Genomic DNA, 16,004 nt, shown 5'->3' on the forward strand with positions numbered 1-16,004 from the left:
TTTGCGATGTACAAAGTTAAGAATGTGAACACTGTGAGCCTTGCTACGATTTACTAGGAAACAGTTGAATAATGAATTGCCAAAAAGGTAAAGTTAATTGGGACATTTGATTATAAACATAATCTATCTTTGAAATTCATAGCTATGGGTAGTTTTACGGTCACAATGGCTTGCAAACTCACCCTTCTCAGTAAGAAAAATGAACGGGAATGCTCTAATTTGACTATTGTTACAATGGCCAAAATGTGGTAAAAACTCAGTTAGGCAGGCTAGTGAAAAAAAATACATAGAGAAATAAGGGGGAACTCTTTCAATTTTACTATAGAACTCGAGGTCGTCAAAATTGGATAAGGTATAGAACTCTTCAGCTCAGTCTCATGAGAGCTTAAGGGGGTGAACTGCAACTCCATTCTGAGCAGCTGGGATTCGCCCCCACCTTCCTAAACGAGGTTCCTGTCATGAAGTTAACTAATGGTATCAAGCACTGAGCAAGACGTTATGCTCTCGGCATAGCAAGTGTACAAAAGTTATGAAGGGAGAAGATGACGGACAACTATCTTGCCAAATAAACACAAACCAAAGAAGTAGAAGAGAGAAATATATTCAATCAGAGCAGCCAAACAAGGAAGTCGGCAATCTAGATATGACTCCAAATCATCATAGTAACAATACGAGCTTTTTTTTTTTCATATAAGAAACAATTTAATTGATGCATGAAAACTACAAAAAGAATCAAGAATAATCGGACTTTTCCAATTGGTTAGAAGATTTTGCTATCGCTAGGCACAAATATACCAGAGCACACTTTAAGAACTTAACAAAAAGCATTTACAAATAACCGAATAAGAGAGATTAACAAAAACTCAGTTTTTCTTTGAAATTATCGCAAACGTGCTTCTTTCATCACCAAAGGAAGTAGGCTTGCCTAAATCAATTGTCTTCTACTTAACCAATTCTATCATGTAAGACTTGCCTACTTATTATCAATTTTCAAGATTCCTACAAGGATCGTAGAAAATCTTGGAAAGAGATCTATGGAATTTTCCATAGGACAGACGTGCTAGGGATGGAAAGAGGTCTCATTAGGTGGAGGAGAAAGCGTTTATTAACATTCGAAAAGAGGAGATAGGTCCAATAGCAACTTTGGAAGCTGTTGAAATTCTTGTATGGATTAAGACAATCTCCACGTGCATGGATGAATAGATTCACTACAGCATTATATAAAAGAATGCCAAAATTGATCATACCTTGATCATAAAACCCTAAAATAGAAAGGCAGCAATTTTGATTGTATGTGGCTGATAATGATCATCATAGCAAAGAAAGATCTTAGAAGAGATTCTCCACCTGACTCGAGTTTGAAATCAAAGAATGGTAGGTTTAACATATTTTTTAGGCATGGAAGTACCATGATCCAAAAATGGTCTTGCAATTTCTCATAGGAAATATATCCTTCTGGAAAGACACTTGGTGTGGGGAAGAAGTAAGAACATCCTGAAATACTGCCCCCTCTTATTCATGAATCATGACAGTGGCCAACCGAATCAGAGATGGAACATGCATATCCTTCTGGAGAGAAACTTGGTTTGGGGAAGAAGTAAGAACCACTTTAAGAAGTTTTCCTCTTTTGAGGTTTCTCTCTCTCGCTCTCAAAAGATGGGGTAGTAAAGGACGTGTGGCTTGTGGATTTAAATTCATGGAACCTTAGGCTTAGAAGAAATATCAGAGATGAGAAGATTGAAGAGTGTGCACTATATTGAACAGCCTCGGAGCTACCATTTTATCTCAAAGACAGGACAAAGGCATATTGAAATTGGAACATCTTTTTTCCACCAGCACAAAAAAGAGCCGCCTCCACAGTTTTTTGAATGGATTGGGAAAGAACGCTACCCTAAAGAAAATCAAGTTCACTTGGAACTATCACACTAGACCATCAATACAGATGGCAAGCTCAAAGAAAGCTACCCCACTGGAACTTATCTCCTTAATGGTGCATCATCTGCAAACAGGACCTAGAACCACAGAATCATCTCTCATTATTTGTGATTGTGCAAGGAAATTTTGGTTCCACCTACTAATATCCTATAAGTTGGCAAAATGCCCTACCCAGAGCCCCAAAGATGTTTCTTTCACACACTTTGGGTGGTCACCCCTTCAAAAAAGGAAAAAAGCTCCTTTGGCAGAACTCGTTAGAGCGAACATTTGGCAAGAAAGAAATCAAGTATAAGGAATTTACCTACAACAGATTTCTTGATACTCATGTTAATATGGTTGTGACTTGGTATAAATCTCCCCTTTAAGAAGAAGAAGAAGAGGAGGAGGAGGGGAGAGAGAGAGTCATTATAGTTGGGAGACTAGTTAGATTCGTGAAAAATTGTTCCTTAAAAAAAGAGAAGCATCTAGATTGTTTTATATATATATGTTAAACATATAGAAACCAGTAATCGTATTCTTCTACCACAAAAAATAATCAGACATGCTTAAAAGTTCAACTTGTGCCATGATTACCTGCCCAACTCCAGCCACCACAAACCTTCCAGATTTGGCAAAAGTCAAGGAGTTCAAAAATCCAACCTGAAATTGAAAAAATTAGCCATACGTAAGCAATACACTAGACTACAACTTCTTAAGCACAATTCATGTCTAAGAAACTCCAAAAGAAATAATAGCAACAATAATATTTTTTTCTTGAAAAGAAGAACCCAGACAATATCTCTGTCAAACAGTACGATAGGTGAGGAGCACATAGCTTCAGTACAATGGACGCCCAAAAATACTTTAAGATAAGAAAAGCAAGAAATGGAACTCATTCCAATATAAACATACATATATATATACACACACACACACATTATACAAGTAAAGTTTTCCTTAGAAAAGAGAGAAGGAAATTAGTACTGTAAAAAATTTCAAAAATATAAGGGGAAAAAATGAAGCAAGAGGTACAATCCACCAAAAGCAACTTGAGAGAGAGAGAGCAAGTATGGAAGACGCCCTACCAAGTGAGCTTAGCTCAGCGGTAATTGGCATGACATTCTTTTCTAATTTCTAAAGGTCAAAGGTTCAATCACTTGTCCCTACAGTTGATTGTACTAAAAAAAAAGTATAGAAGAAGCCCTTACGGCCTTAAATTTTCAGTTTGAGTACTTCCAAAAGCAAAAGATATGGAAAGTAGAAACAAGGTTATATCAAGAGGAAGTCAAACTCAGCAGGTGCCCAAAAGCTCTTGTTGAGGTGGAGACATGTGAGGGCACAAATTCAAGCAATGATATTGATATACAAAAGAATGTGTTTGTACAATATAAGCCACATTCAAGTTACTTTCATTAGAAGAGGTAAAATTAAACAACTAGTAACGTAAAATAAATGGGGATCTTGCATACCAGAGGGAGGTCATATAATGGTCGAACATCTTTCTTATCACTTGTGAGAGCCCATAAACGAACAGAACCGTTTCCAGCACCCGATGCAGCAAGGTCACTGTTTCTACATACTGAGACTGAGCTTACCCAAGAGTATGCTGACAAACTGTGAGAGGTATTATGATTGACATCCCCATTTCCTGCAAAAAAAACAAAACAAAATTCACGATATAATAATAATTTGAATAATAATTGGCACATAGTTGCTTTTTTTATTTAAATCAACCTTTTTCATTTTTATATTAACTTTAATGGAAAAGTGAACCATTAGAGGAAGATGAAAACAGACAACCAACAACGGGCCATTCCTGCAAGTAAGCTCGTAAGGAAACACAGAAAGACCAACTGACCAAGTGACAATTATGGACTGATTTGTGCATTAGTGGCAACCTTAAAGCTAGAAATAACCACCAATGAGCCTCTCGGGTACAGCGATAATTTGCAGAATGATTGAAGAGAAAAATATATAAAATTCTTGAAGAAACTCGTACCCATACAACCATTGGGGATGGTTCCATTTTCCTTTAGTTCCAAGTTCGTGGAAGATGATGAAGAAGAATGAGCATTTCGTACAATAAAAATAGGCTTCTTTTTTAATACAGTCCAGAGCTCAATACTGCCGTCATCTGATCCAGATAAGAATTCATCATTGCTTATAAAACAGCAACATTCTAAGGATGATGCAGGAGCACGAAATACTAAACGGGACTCCTCTGGAACCTGTTTCAAGCATCAAAAAGACTAATTAGTCAAAATAATAAACGGAAAATAAGACTATTGCAGGTATATGAAAACACAAGCATGCTGCACAAATTAAAATTAGTGAACTGTGGCCAGTCCAATGAGAGAACCTGCTAAAAACTGCAAGCAGTAAAAAACAGGGTCTACCTTCCATAATTGCATACTCCGATCACGTCCAACGGTAAGTAACCTTTCTTTCCGTAGACAATCGATAGTCAATACGTCACTTTGATGACCAAACAATGTATTTATATAAGCCCTGTCATCCACATTCCATATCTTCACAGTTCGATCATATGAACCAGAAAAAAGTTCTGAAGTCCCTTGCCTGAAAGTCAAACACGAAACAGGTCCTCTATGACCAGGAAATGCCTGTAAGAAGAGACAGTAAAATCACTGAGAAAAGATTTTGACAGCTATAATACTTTATTTTCTGTCAAGTTTTCTGCTCCTTTTTTATGGTAAGTTTCAGAGAGGTGGAAGAGGGAAGCTTCCAATCAAAGTGATAGAAATGGTATACAGAATTTGGGATAACATTGTATACTTTCTCACTATTCTTCTTAATTTAAACATATCCTATATTTGGACCATTTGGAGGATCTTTGGTTTATGTAAGCTTTTTATACCGTCTCTTTCCTTTATATTAGTGGAAATGGTTGCTATATTTAAAGTTACAAAAAAAAATATAGTAAAATCCCCATTGTATAGGACAACAAAAGAGGGATAATTTCAAAAGGCTTCATATATTTATTCCACACAAACCCAACCCAAAGTATTAGGTTTAGATTTAATCTCAGGAGTTCTCAATCATGCCATGTCATGTAACAATAAGCAATAAGCTACAGAAATAAATAGCAATTACCTGAATATGCTCTCTTGAACGAGTATCCCATATATGCACATGGCGGTCTAAGCCTCCACTTGCCAAATATCGACCATCAGAACTGACAGCTAATGACAAAGTGACTTTACTATGCTTTGTAGCCCGGCCTTGGGGATCCTTAGCACCATGCGATCTCAATATTTCATCACTAGGCCAGTGATATTTTTCCCCTTTACCACTGTCTACATCCCAATGTAAGATGGTACCATCCTTGGACGATGAAAACCCCTTCAAATCATCCTCGGATAGAGCCACAGCTGTAACAGATTGTCTGTGCTTAATCAAGAATTGAAATCCATCTTTAGCTACTGGCTTCTGGACCCTGAAAGTTGTATAATCATTAACAATCTAACACCATGCACCCGTCATTAATTTTCTAAAGTTTGTTTTCACATTTTTCCTTTGCCTCTCCTTTTTCTTTTTTCTCACATACAAGGGGTTTAAGACACAAGCAGATCATAAGAACATGCTCCCCAAGCTTCTTTATAAAATTACAATGAGTGAAGTGAACCTTAGCCACATATAATGAGGATAACAAGTAAACCTCTACCTTTCATCTTGAAGAAATAGCACAAGAATGTGTCTGACATCCCACTGTTATTTGGACATATGTCCCAGTTCTTAAAGAAAGTTACTTGAAAAATTATATGAACAACAAAGACGAGTTGTTGTAATCAAGGGAACAACATGGAGTTCAAATAAGAAAAAAATTATTCAAGAGAATAGTAATGTTATATAAGTGGGTTGTTTTTAGCTTAGCATCCATGTATCGGTGGAATAAATAATTAAACTACATGAGAGAAAACAAATTGTGTCAAAGTGTGTGTGTGAGGGAGAGAGGTGAGTGCTATGAATTTGGAAAAACAGGGACGATAAACAATAAGTAAATCAGCAAAAATACAAATAAAAAATTCCAATGAAAACTAAACCAATAGAAAACAATACTTCGATGCAATTTCTCTCCGAAGCCTTCCGCTATCTTCAAGTTGCTCTTGCTGAAGAATTTGTGCAACAAGTGAATCTTTTTCGCCTTCATCACCAGTCTCATCCTCATCCTTCTCTTCATCCTCCCTCTCCTTTTCTTTTTTCGCAATTTCCCGAATTTTCTCCAAGTACTCGATTGCTACTCTCTTTCTTTTCTCATCAACAGTTTCTTCCTCAAACTCCTCGTCCTCGACGCCCACTAACCCATTATCCTCGTCTGACTCACCACTCTCAATCTCGTCATCAACAATCTTCCTTCGTTTCCTTGATTCAGAACTGAAGAAAGGATCCTTACTGAGTGGAAAATTCTTCCCCTTCTTTGCCCCTTTAGGAGGGGCCAAGCTTTTCTTCTTCGTCATTTTTACTGCAAAACAAAGAAGACACAAAGAGACATTAATCCTTAAACAAATTCCTTCTACTAATTATGATTTTATTATTGGCACTGACAGAGCAAACAACCATAACACAAAAGTAAGAGTTAGCGGCAACTTGAGAGAAAAGCCTCGTCTGTTGGCTAAAGTGAAGTGTGATTTGAGAAAGGGTGGCGGTGGGCAAATTCTGCATAAGGATAATCAAAGTTGGGGGTGGAGAGCCGCCAGGAGAACTTAGAGAGAGAGTATTAAGAGATGTTGAAGGAAGAAGATTCGAAACCGAAGAGTTCTATGCTTTTACTTACTATTTTACTCCCTTTCTTTTCTTTTTTCTACTATGAAAAACGGGAAGACGTTTTTTTAATTATTATTTGCAATGGCAGAGAAAGATGGATACTTGGGTTTATGGAAAAAGTTTATGAAGAAAAAATTTAGCACGACAAACTTAGCAGTAACTGTAAAACAAACCCAAAACTTACCGGAAAGGACTTGGGTCCTCGCCGGAGTTCGGAGCTTAGAATTTTTATGTTGGAAGATAAGTGCAAAATAATTGGAAGATAGAAGACACTATCTAAAATGACATGAAAAACTTCCTTAACATTTGTATAACTTCTCTAAATCACCTAAAACACATATATAAATGTGGAACACTTCTCATTTTTACGAAATAAACCCAACCAACAATAGTTTTTGCAAGAAGCCGAGCAACATAAACTCAACTAACAGTTTTTGCAACCAATAAAAAATCTGAAAAACAAGCTAATAACCTTAAATATTAGCTAACAATAAAAAAAATCAGAACTTATAATCGAATGTCTCAAAACAACAACAACAACAACAACAACAAAACAAAACAAAAAAAAAAATCAGCAAACAGGTCATACTTTGTTCTAAAGGAAGCAGAAATTTTCTCACCAAGTTTACCCAAACGAAATCACTAACAAATGGTTGAAGTTTGAGAAAGAAGTCGTCGTGATTTCCGTATGCTTCGCCGTTGTCGTAGTCGATAGAGTAGAAGTCGCCGTCGAGTAGTCCCAGTCCAGTCGCCGGCGCTGGTAATCGAAGTTGCTGTTGTCTATGCGAGTGACACGAGAAGTTCACTCAGAGATTGATCGTCGCCTGGTAGCCGGAGCTAGAGCAACAGAAGCGTGTGTGTGGAGAGTGGAGAAGGCAACGTGCGTGTTTGGGAGGGAGAACGTAGGGTTTTTCTCTGAAGGGTAAAATAGTCATTTTCTATCAAATTAAAAACCAACCTTAAAAGAATTAGAAAATTAAAAACCAGCCTTAAACATTTCATATAAGAAAAAAACCAACCTCTTTAACATATGGATGTCAACAAAATATTAAAGTCTTAATTTTATGAAATTTTTAATAAAAATATCTGTAAAAAATTGATTTTGATGGATATTTCTAAAAGTTATAAAAATAAAAAAAATTAATTAATAACTAAATAGTTTATGATTTTCAAATAAGTTAAGATGTCTATTATTTATATTATATTTACATTAGTGATATTTTTGGGTGTTCGGCTCACCAACATGAGTTGAGTTGAGTTCGTATAATATATCAACTCATTATTGTGGAGTTGAATTGGTATATTTTACCAACTCACCCCAACTCTCCATTCTTCTCATGTTCTGACTCCACCCATTGCCCACTGTCACACTCTGACAACTAACTCTGGGCTTTGAGTACCACCTCCAAGGACAACTTCGGCAACTAACCCTAGACTCTGATAACCACCTTCGATGGCAACTATGGCGACCAAATCCGGCTCCGACAACCACCTCCGATGAAAATTTTTGGCGATGAAATCCGGACTCCGATAACCACCTCCAATGACAGCTCCGGTGACCAACTCCAAGTTTCGAAAAACTTTGCGCGACCAACTCCGACAAACCAATTATGGCCTCAACCACCTCCAGTGGCCCAACTCCGATGACCACCTTCGTACTACCAACTTCGACTACCAATTGGCTCGAACAACAAACTCTGATGACCAACTCCGATAACTACCTTCATAGGCTCCGACAACCACCTACAACTACAAACTCCGATGAAAATCACCTTCGATGATCACCTTTGAGCGAGCAACTTCGACAACCACCTTCGACAACAAAACTCCGACAACTAACTTTAATACCACCTTCATGCGACTAACTTTGGGCTCCGACAGCCACCTCCGACTACAATCTCCAGCTAAAATCATATTCAATGATCAACTTCGATGACTACTTTCGTCCGACCAACTCCGGGATTCGAAAACCACCCTTAATGACAAACTTCGACAACCAACTCCAATACACCTTCATGTGACCAACTTCAAGCTCCGAAAATCACCTCCAGCTACAAACTCCAACAAAAATCATCTTCGATAATCAACTTCGACAACCACTTTTGACTATTATAAGACCGATGACTTTTAAAGTATGTAGTAGGGTTGTTGATTATATATAAAAAAAATATATTATTTTGTCTACATTAAGTGTAATATCTATACGTGATGAATTTACATATCAAATGAGTATTAAGAATATTTAGACAAAAAATATGTATGTAGTTGAAACGTATGCAACATATAACAAAAAAAATCATAAAATGAAAAAAAATCCCGAAACATTGTCTAGTAAGAATTAATGAAAAATAGAGATTTGTTCTATGACGATCCTCCAAATTTAAAGGAAATGAAAGTGAAACTGTCAAAAAAATGTGGTGACATTTCATTGGCTGTTACGATGATAGAGGAGATTTAATTAAAAAGATACATGACATAGTAAAAATATAGAGCAACGATAGGAAGAAGAAGATGATGATGATGATAATGAAATTCGTAGAGAAAATTAGCTTGAAAATTTTGGTTTTACTTTAGTTTCTCATTTTATTCAACCATACTTCTATAAGAAGTGTAATGGGTTAATTGATGTTCATTGCCCAAAAAAGAAAGAAATAAAGAAAAGTTCTAAAAAATTAAAAGAAAAAAATTAAGGTCCATATTTTGTTCAAACAAAGATGGGTAGAATTATTGAATAAAAAAGTTTCAAAACAAAAATAGTAATCATAAAAGCATATTATTTAGAGTTCAAAAAACTGCATTAGATGCCCAGATATATGAACTCAACTCTGCACCCAAAACACAGACATATGAACTTATACTAAACAACTCTACACTAGGGTTGGCAAAAATCCCCGGGGGTCAGGTCCCCGCCCTGGAAATCCCCGGTTTGACCGGGGATGGGGGTCAAATCGAGGATAAAAAATAGGTCCCCAACTGGGGACGGGGCAGGGAAGGAGACGGTATCCTCGCCCCGTCCTCGACCCCGCCCTGAATATTTTTTTAATAATTTTAATAATAATCTATAATAATAATAATGATAACAACAACAGTAGCTTTTAAATCTTTTTTTTTTAACTTTTTTTTAAAATTTATTTCATAATATAATTATCTTAAACTTTTTATTAAATCTAAAATGTTTTTAATTATTAAGTTAAATAATAAAATAATAATAATACTACTTTGTTATATTAAATATTTAAAATTTGAATATAAATACCAAAATTTATTTTTTTAAATAATTAAAAATATAAAATATAAACGGAATTTTTTTTTACGTGGGGACCTAATCCTCGAACGGGGATTCCAGGCCCCGACCCCGACCCCGACTCCTCAAAACGGGGAATGGAGTGGGAACCGGGATTATAAATCCCCATGGGGACAGGGATGGAGAGTGCATTCTCAACCCTGCCCCGCCCTGTTGCCAACCCTACTCTGCACTCTAAACACAGACATATAAACTCCACAAATATATGAACTACACAACATATGAACTTTAGACATCTTATCTCAACTCAGCACCCAAACAACCCATTTGTGGTTTAATTACTATGTTTTCGGGGATTGTTTACGATATAATGGAAATATCGATTCACCTTTCATGTCGATATCGAATCTATAGAAACGTAAAGTATCGATGGACATATCAACATGTCGATAAAAATTTACTACTATATCTAAAACTCTCTTTGAAAAAATAAAATTAGTGAACTAAAACCCTAGTATTTCTTTGCCGGAAATTTGCCAAGGATAACAATGTGTAATGGTTATATTATTAATTTATTTTCTTCCGTCTAGAGTGCGTTTTTTCTTCAAGAAAATATGTCTAGTCTTTTATCAAACTATGAGAGTATTTGAAATTGAATTATGCAAATTAATTTTTTTTTCTTAATTGTAAAAACTAATTTTAAATTAGAGTTGTATTCAAATATAAAAAAAATGAACTAAAATATTTACAAAATATAGCAAAATTTCATAACTATCAATGAGAGATACTGATAGTCAGTGTACATTGATTGACATTGATAGGAGTCTATCAATATTTATTAGCGTCTATCATTGATAGTTTTGAAATTTTGTTATATCTTATAAATATTTTCAACGGTTTTACTATTTGAAATAATTTCCCTTTAAATTAACCATTTTTTAAGAAAAATAATTGGATTCAGCTGCATCTTAGTGTAGTTCATCTAAATGTTTAATTAGAAATTACCACGTGAAAAGTTTTCTTTTTAAAAAATTTTTATTTTATTTTATTATTGAAAGAGATGCATGGATCCAAATATTACTCTTTTCTTTATCACCACTCTAAATAAAGAGAATGCATAAATAAATAGAAGAGGAAATTTGAGCCAAAATCCATTTACCATACTGAAAAGTATGGTAAACAATAAAACTGAATAATAATTGTTGTTATTGTTGTTGCATATTGATTATTTATTTCTTTATTTATAACGAATAAATAAAACTCAGTATCTTCCTTTTTATTGGATTTTCAGCATAGGTATTTCATTTTATAATAATGGTTGTTTTTATTGTTGCATGTTCATTATATATTTAACATTTTAAGATTTTTCATTTTTTATTCTCTTCCTCTGTTGTTAAATTAATATTTCTTTTCTGTCGCAAAAATAGATATAAAATCTTTACACTATAAGAAATTTGACTTTTTATGTCGATTGGAAAAATAAAAAACAGATGTATAATGTCGATTTTTTTTAAAAAAAAGTGAAATCTTTAATGTCGGTTTTAAACCGACATTATAGATACTTTTTTTTTTTTTTTTGTAAAATATCCTCTCTCTTTCACAATTTTCTTTTCTCTTCTTTCTCACCTCTCTTCTCCAAACCCTCTTGTTGGCCTTTGACCTCACCTTCCAAGCCCTTGTCGTTGTCCTTTCGCGTGTAGGAAGATCGAGTCGCCAGCGTTGTTCTCTTGTTCATGTGTAGGTCGATCCGATGTCACTTTGTTCGTTGTGGGTTTCTCGTTCATTGTTGTTTGTTGCAATTTTCTTGTTCGTTGTGGTTCATCACTCTATTCGTGTTCGCCATTATGCTGGAGAGGTTAGCAACACTATTATCTTAGACTTAAATGGTTTTGGTTTTGTTTCCTTATAGTCCACTTCCTAACGTCCATAGCCTAGCATCGTTGGTGAGCCTTCTCTCTCCCCCATCGAGCTCTCTCTAACCTACACATCAGTAGATTCGCACTATTGATCTCCCGATCTCTCTTCTTCTCTCTCTCACTCTCATCAATCTGTAGCCCACATGCTAGATATAGCCATTGGAATCTAGCGCCTCTCGTGCGGAGTTTGTTGGGTAAGATTTTGGAAGTTTTTATGGTTTTTCTTAGAGATTCTTGAATATCCTCTGTTTGTTTCTCTCGACCATGGATCTGATGGAAGTGAAGCTCCATCTTGCCGGATTTGACTGTCGTGCAGCTCGACTCACCCGATCTGAACATATTCACCAACATCTTGTCAGATCTTGTCACATCCTACTGGAATTTTGAGTGAAACCAGTAAGTTTTTGAAAAAAAAATTTACTTTAAATTAGTGAATAAAATTTAGAATGAAAGATTGTTTAGTTGTAAGTTTTTGGAATTTTTTGGCTCAAATTAGTTAATTGTGTCCTATATTATTTCTCTGTGAATTCTGAATATTTTAATTTATTTTTCTTATTATGTTGATGACATTTTATTTATTTGATTTTGGTTGCTACAGTTTTTCAAGGATAGAAAATGTCTAGTATTGTGTGATATTTGATATTTGAAGCTCACGATATTGTGTGTATATATCTTTTGTTAGTTTTTGCAACTTCTATTATATATGTTTTCCTTGGTTCTTGCAACTTCCATCTTAATATATCAACTGTGAATCATAACTTTTGCTTATTTGTGATTATTATATGGCAATTGTTAGTGTTGTGGAAATATGTTTGTGTTATGACAGGACTGAATCAGAGTTAAACAAGTTGGTACTCTTATAATCTCTTTGGTCTATTTTGGATTATATTTTGCCACTCATGTAGAATCAAAGTTAAACAAGTTGGTAATTTTGTGAAAATATGATTAGGTATCTTACAATCTCTTTGGTCTATTTTGGATTATATTTTTTCATTCATGTGGAATCAAAGTTAGACAATTTGGTATTCTTATGAAAATATCATCTGACATTCATGATTTTGGGGATCAAGGTTCTTTTTATTCTTGCTTCTATATTTCCTTTACAGTTGCATCAAACATTTTTCTGTTTTGGTTTCATGCCTAAGGTGAGATACTAGTCTCTTAATCATTTATTAGTCTCTTGAACTTAGGTCGAAATGTTATGAATGTTGGATAAATTTTGGGGATTAAGGTTCTTCTCAAATGTTACCCTAGACATCAAAGGTTCTTTTTATTCACTTCAGTTTCAAATAAGGTTTCGAACTAGGTTCTAACCTTAGAACTTGAATGTTAATATTTCAGGAGTCTCTTGATCGTTTGAGAAGCACTTTTAAAACTCCTAGGTTCTATGAAGCACAAATAATTCATGTGAGGCATAGAATCAGTATTAGACACACGATTTGACGTATCTATACTTCCAGATACTTCCTAGATACGTATCTGACACGCAATTTGACGTATCTATTTCTATGTGTACTTATTTTTTTTAAGAAAAAAGACAAGTAACTCATCTAATCTTTCCCAATCTAAAATTAGGCAACCTATTTAAAAAGCTCACTACTCAAGTCCAAAACTAAAAGAAAAAGAAAAATAACGAACCAAACCCTAGTTACATCCAATTTTCATCTCCACATTTGATTCCCCCACAAAGTTCACCAAAATATAAATCATTTGGATATCTTCAACAATAAGTTATTCGTTTATCTTCATACTTCTCCCTCTAATCTTCTTATTTTTCTTCTTTGCAATACGAGTCACTTTTCTATTGCATTTTATTAACTATTGTACTTCAACATCTTAGATGTTGCTTTTTTTGTATTATATTTCAGTATTTGTATTTTATTTTGTGCTATTGTTATTAACTTGTATGCTAAATTTATCTATATCTTATATTTTTTAAAAGAAAAAAATGCATCTTCAACGTATCAGTATCCTCGTTTTTTTAGAAATATATATATATTAAAAAATGACGCATCCTTAGACATATCTGTATCTTAGTTTTTTAGAAATTGACGAATCATCGTAACCGATCGTATCCGTATCGTGTAGCCGTATATGTGTTTGTGCTTCGTAGCCTAAGTTAGTAGAATTCTACTTATTGAGATATGTTTTCTTGTGTGCTAGCATGATCCTTGATTTATTACTATTATGCATAATTATGCATCATGTTATTATGAACTGATGATGTGTTTTGATATGGTTGGTGTTGAATGAGAAATTTTGGACTAATCACAAGTTGCCATGTCATTTACTAAATTAATGACGAAATTTTAAATCATTAAATTTGGGTCCAATTAGAAATTGACATATGTCCCAAATTGAAGATGAAGACAAATTTCAGTGACACCACGTGGTTTTATCATGACCGTTGAATCAAATAAGATTAATTTGGCCCAATTTGATATTATTATTTGAGTCAAAGTTCAACTAAGCCCAAAAATAGGTTGAATTTGACCCAAATGTCAAAACAGGCCTAAATCCAATTAATTGGGCCCAAAGGTCATGCTCATGGACCAACCAAGTACAAGTCCATGAAGCCCATCAGAGAGCCCTATAAATAGAGGCACTCTTCTTATTTCAGAGGAGGATTTTCTACATTCAGAGAGCCCAGAGAATTCTTCAATAAGCAGAAGACTCCTAAGACACCTGAAGCTGCACTCCTAGAAGACAGAAGCCCCTTGAAGACACAAACACTCCTCCAAGACTTCTACTTCAAGAACGTTTGGTGCTTTTCTTCTTCAAGTCAAGCACATTCACCCAACTGAGAGAGAATCAGGGGATCAAGTATTAGAGATCGAACCACATCGCATCAAATCAACTTCAATATCAACACCAACTCAAGTTCAACTCCACGAAACGCATTTCTCAGGAAACATCGTGTGAACAAATTGGCACGCCCAGTGGGACCTCTCTACCTTTTATCTTTCTCTCAGCATCCAAACAATGCGAATGACACCTAAGAAGATGACATCCAAGGCTTCCTCCACAAACGATTCATACATGGGACATGTCAATCGCAGCCGCTCAAGAGAAGTCATGCAAGAGCAAGACCAGAGCTCTCTCATCGCCCACAACATCTTGAGGCAAATGATGGAATCCCCACAAAGGGGGATTGTCATCAAGGAAAACCCCCTATTTGACAACTCTATTTTCGCCTCCAGCAAGCCAAAAAGAGATTCACCACTAGAGGTGATTTCTGTCATGATGGCAGATGTGACGGTAGAAGCGGCCATGGCAGAAATGGAAAGGTAGATTAATTTTCTGATGAAAGCTGTCGAGGAGCGAGACCATGAGATCGCTGCCCTAAGAGAACAAATGTAGTCTCGAGAGGCTGCTGAATCAAGCCAAGCACCTACGGTCAAAGCAACTGACAAGGGGAAGACCATGTTGCAAGAAAACCAATAGCAACAGTCAGACTCGGTGGCCTCTCTGTCGGTCCAACAACTGCAAGACATGATCATGACCACCATAAGAGCTCAATATGGAGGGCCGGCTCAAACTTCCTTCATGTATTCCAAGCCATACACCCAGAGGATCGACAATCTGAGAATGCCTGTAGGGTATCAACCCTCAAAGTTTCGGCAATTCGATGGAAAGGGCAACCCAAAGCAACATATCGCCAAGTTCGTAGAAACATGTGAAAATGAGGGAACAAGGAGAGATCTACTAGTCAAGCAGTTCGTCAGAACCCTCAAAGGAAACGTCTATGACTGGTACACAGACTTAGAGTCTGAGGTGATTGACAGCTGGGAGTAACTTGAAAAAGAATTCTTGAATCGCTTCTACAGCACTAGGCGCATCGTCAACATGATGGAGCTGACACAGACCAAACAACAGAAAGGGGAGCCGGTCGTCAACTATATCAACTGATGGAGAGCTTTGAGTCTGAATTACAAAGATCGACTCACCGAATTATCTGCTGTAGAAATGTGCACGCAGGGTATGCATTGGGAACTTCTCTATATCCTGCAGGGAATAAAGCCCCGTACCTTTGAAGAATTGGCGACCCACCCTCATGACATGGAGCTAAGTATCGTCAACAAGGGAACGAGGGACTTCTTGAGCCACGAACCAAAGAAAGACAAGAAAGAGGTGAAGGCACCGAGAAA

General features: G+C 35.8%; 1 protein-coding gene across 1 annotated transcript; it reads right to left on the minus strand.

Annotated features, from left to right (window-relative positions):
- Window positions 1-88: 88 nt before the first annotated feature.
- LOC120080099 (U3 snoRNP-associated protein-like EMB2271) lies at window positions 89-7,666 on the minus strand. The gene is made up of 8 exons (XM_039034658.2): window positions 7,317-7,666; window positions 5,992-6,394; window positions 5,026-5,368; window positions 4,311-4,535; window positions 3,914-4,142; window positions 3,384-3,562; window positions 2,509-2,574; window positions 89-453 (listed from the first exon to the last, which is right to left on the minus strand). The coding sequence occupies exons 2-8, from the start codon at window positions 6,387-6,389 to the stop codon at window positions 376-378; spliced, it is 1,518 nt and encodes a 505-aa protein (XP_038890586.1). The 5' UTR covers window positions 6,390-6,394; window positions 7,317-7,666; the 3' UTR covers window positions 89-375.
- Window positions 7,667-16,004: the final 8,338 nt, after the last annotated feature.

Source organism: Benincasa hispida, chromosome 6 (assembly GCF_027475165.1).
Source record: "Benincasa hispida cultivar pf3 chromosome 6, pf3_genome.v1.1, whole genome shotgun sequence".
NCBI classification, from domain to species: domain Eukaryota; kingdom Viridiplantae; phylum Streptophyta; class Magnoliopsida; order Cucurbitales; family Cucurbitaceae; genus Benincasa; species Benincasa hispida.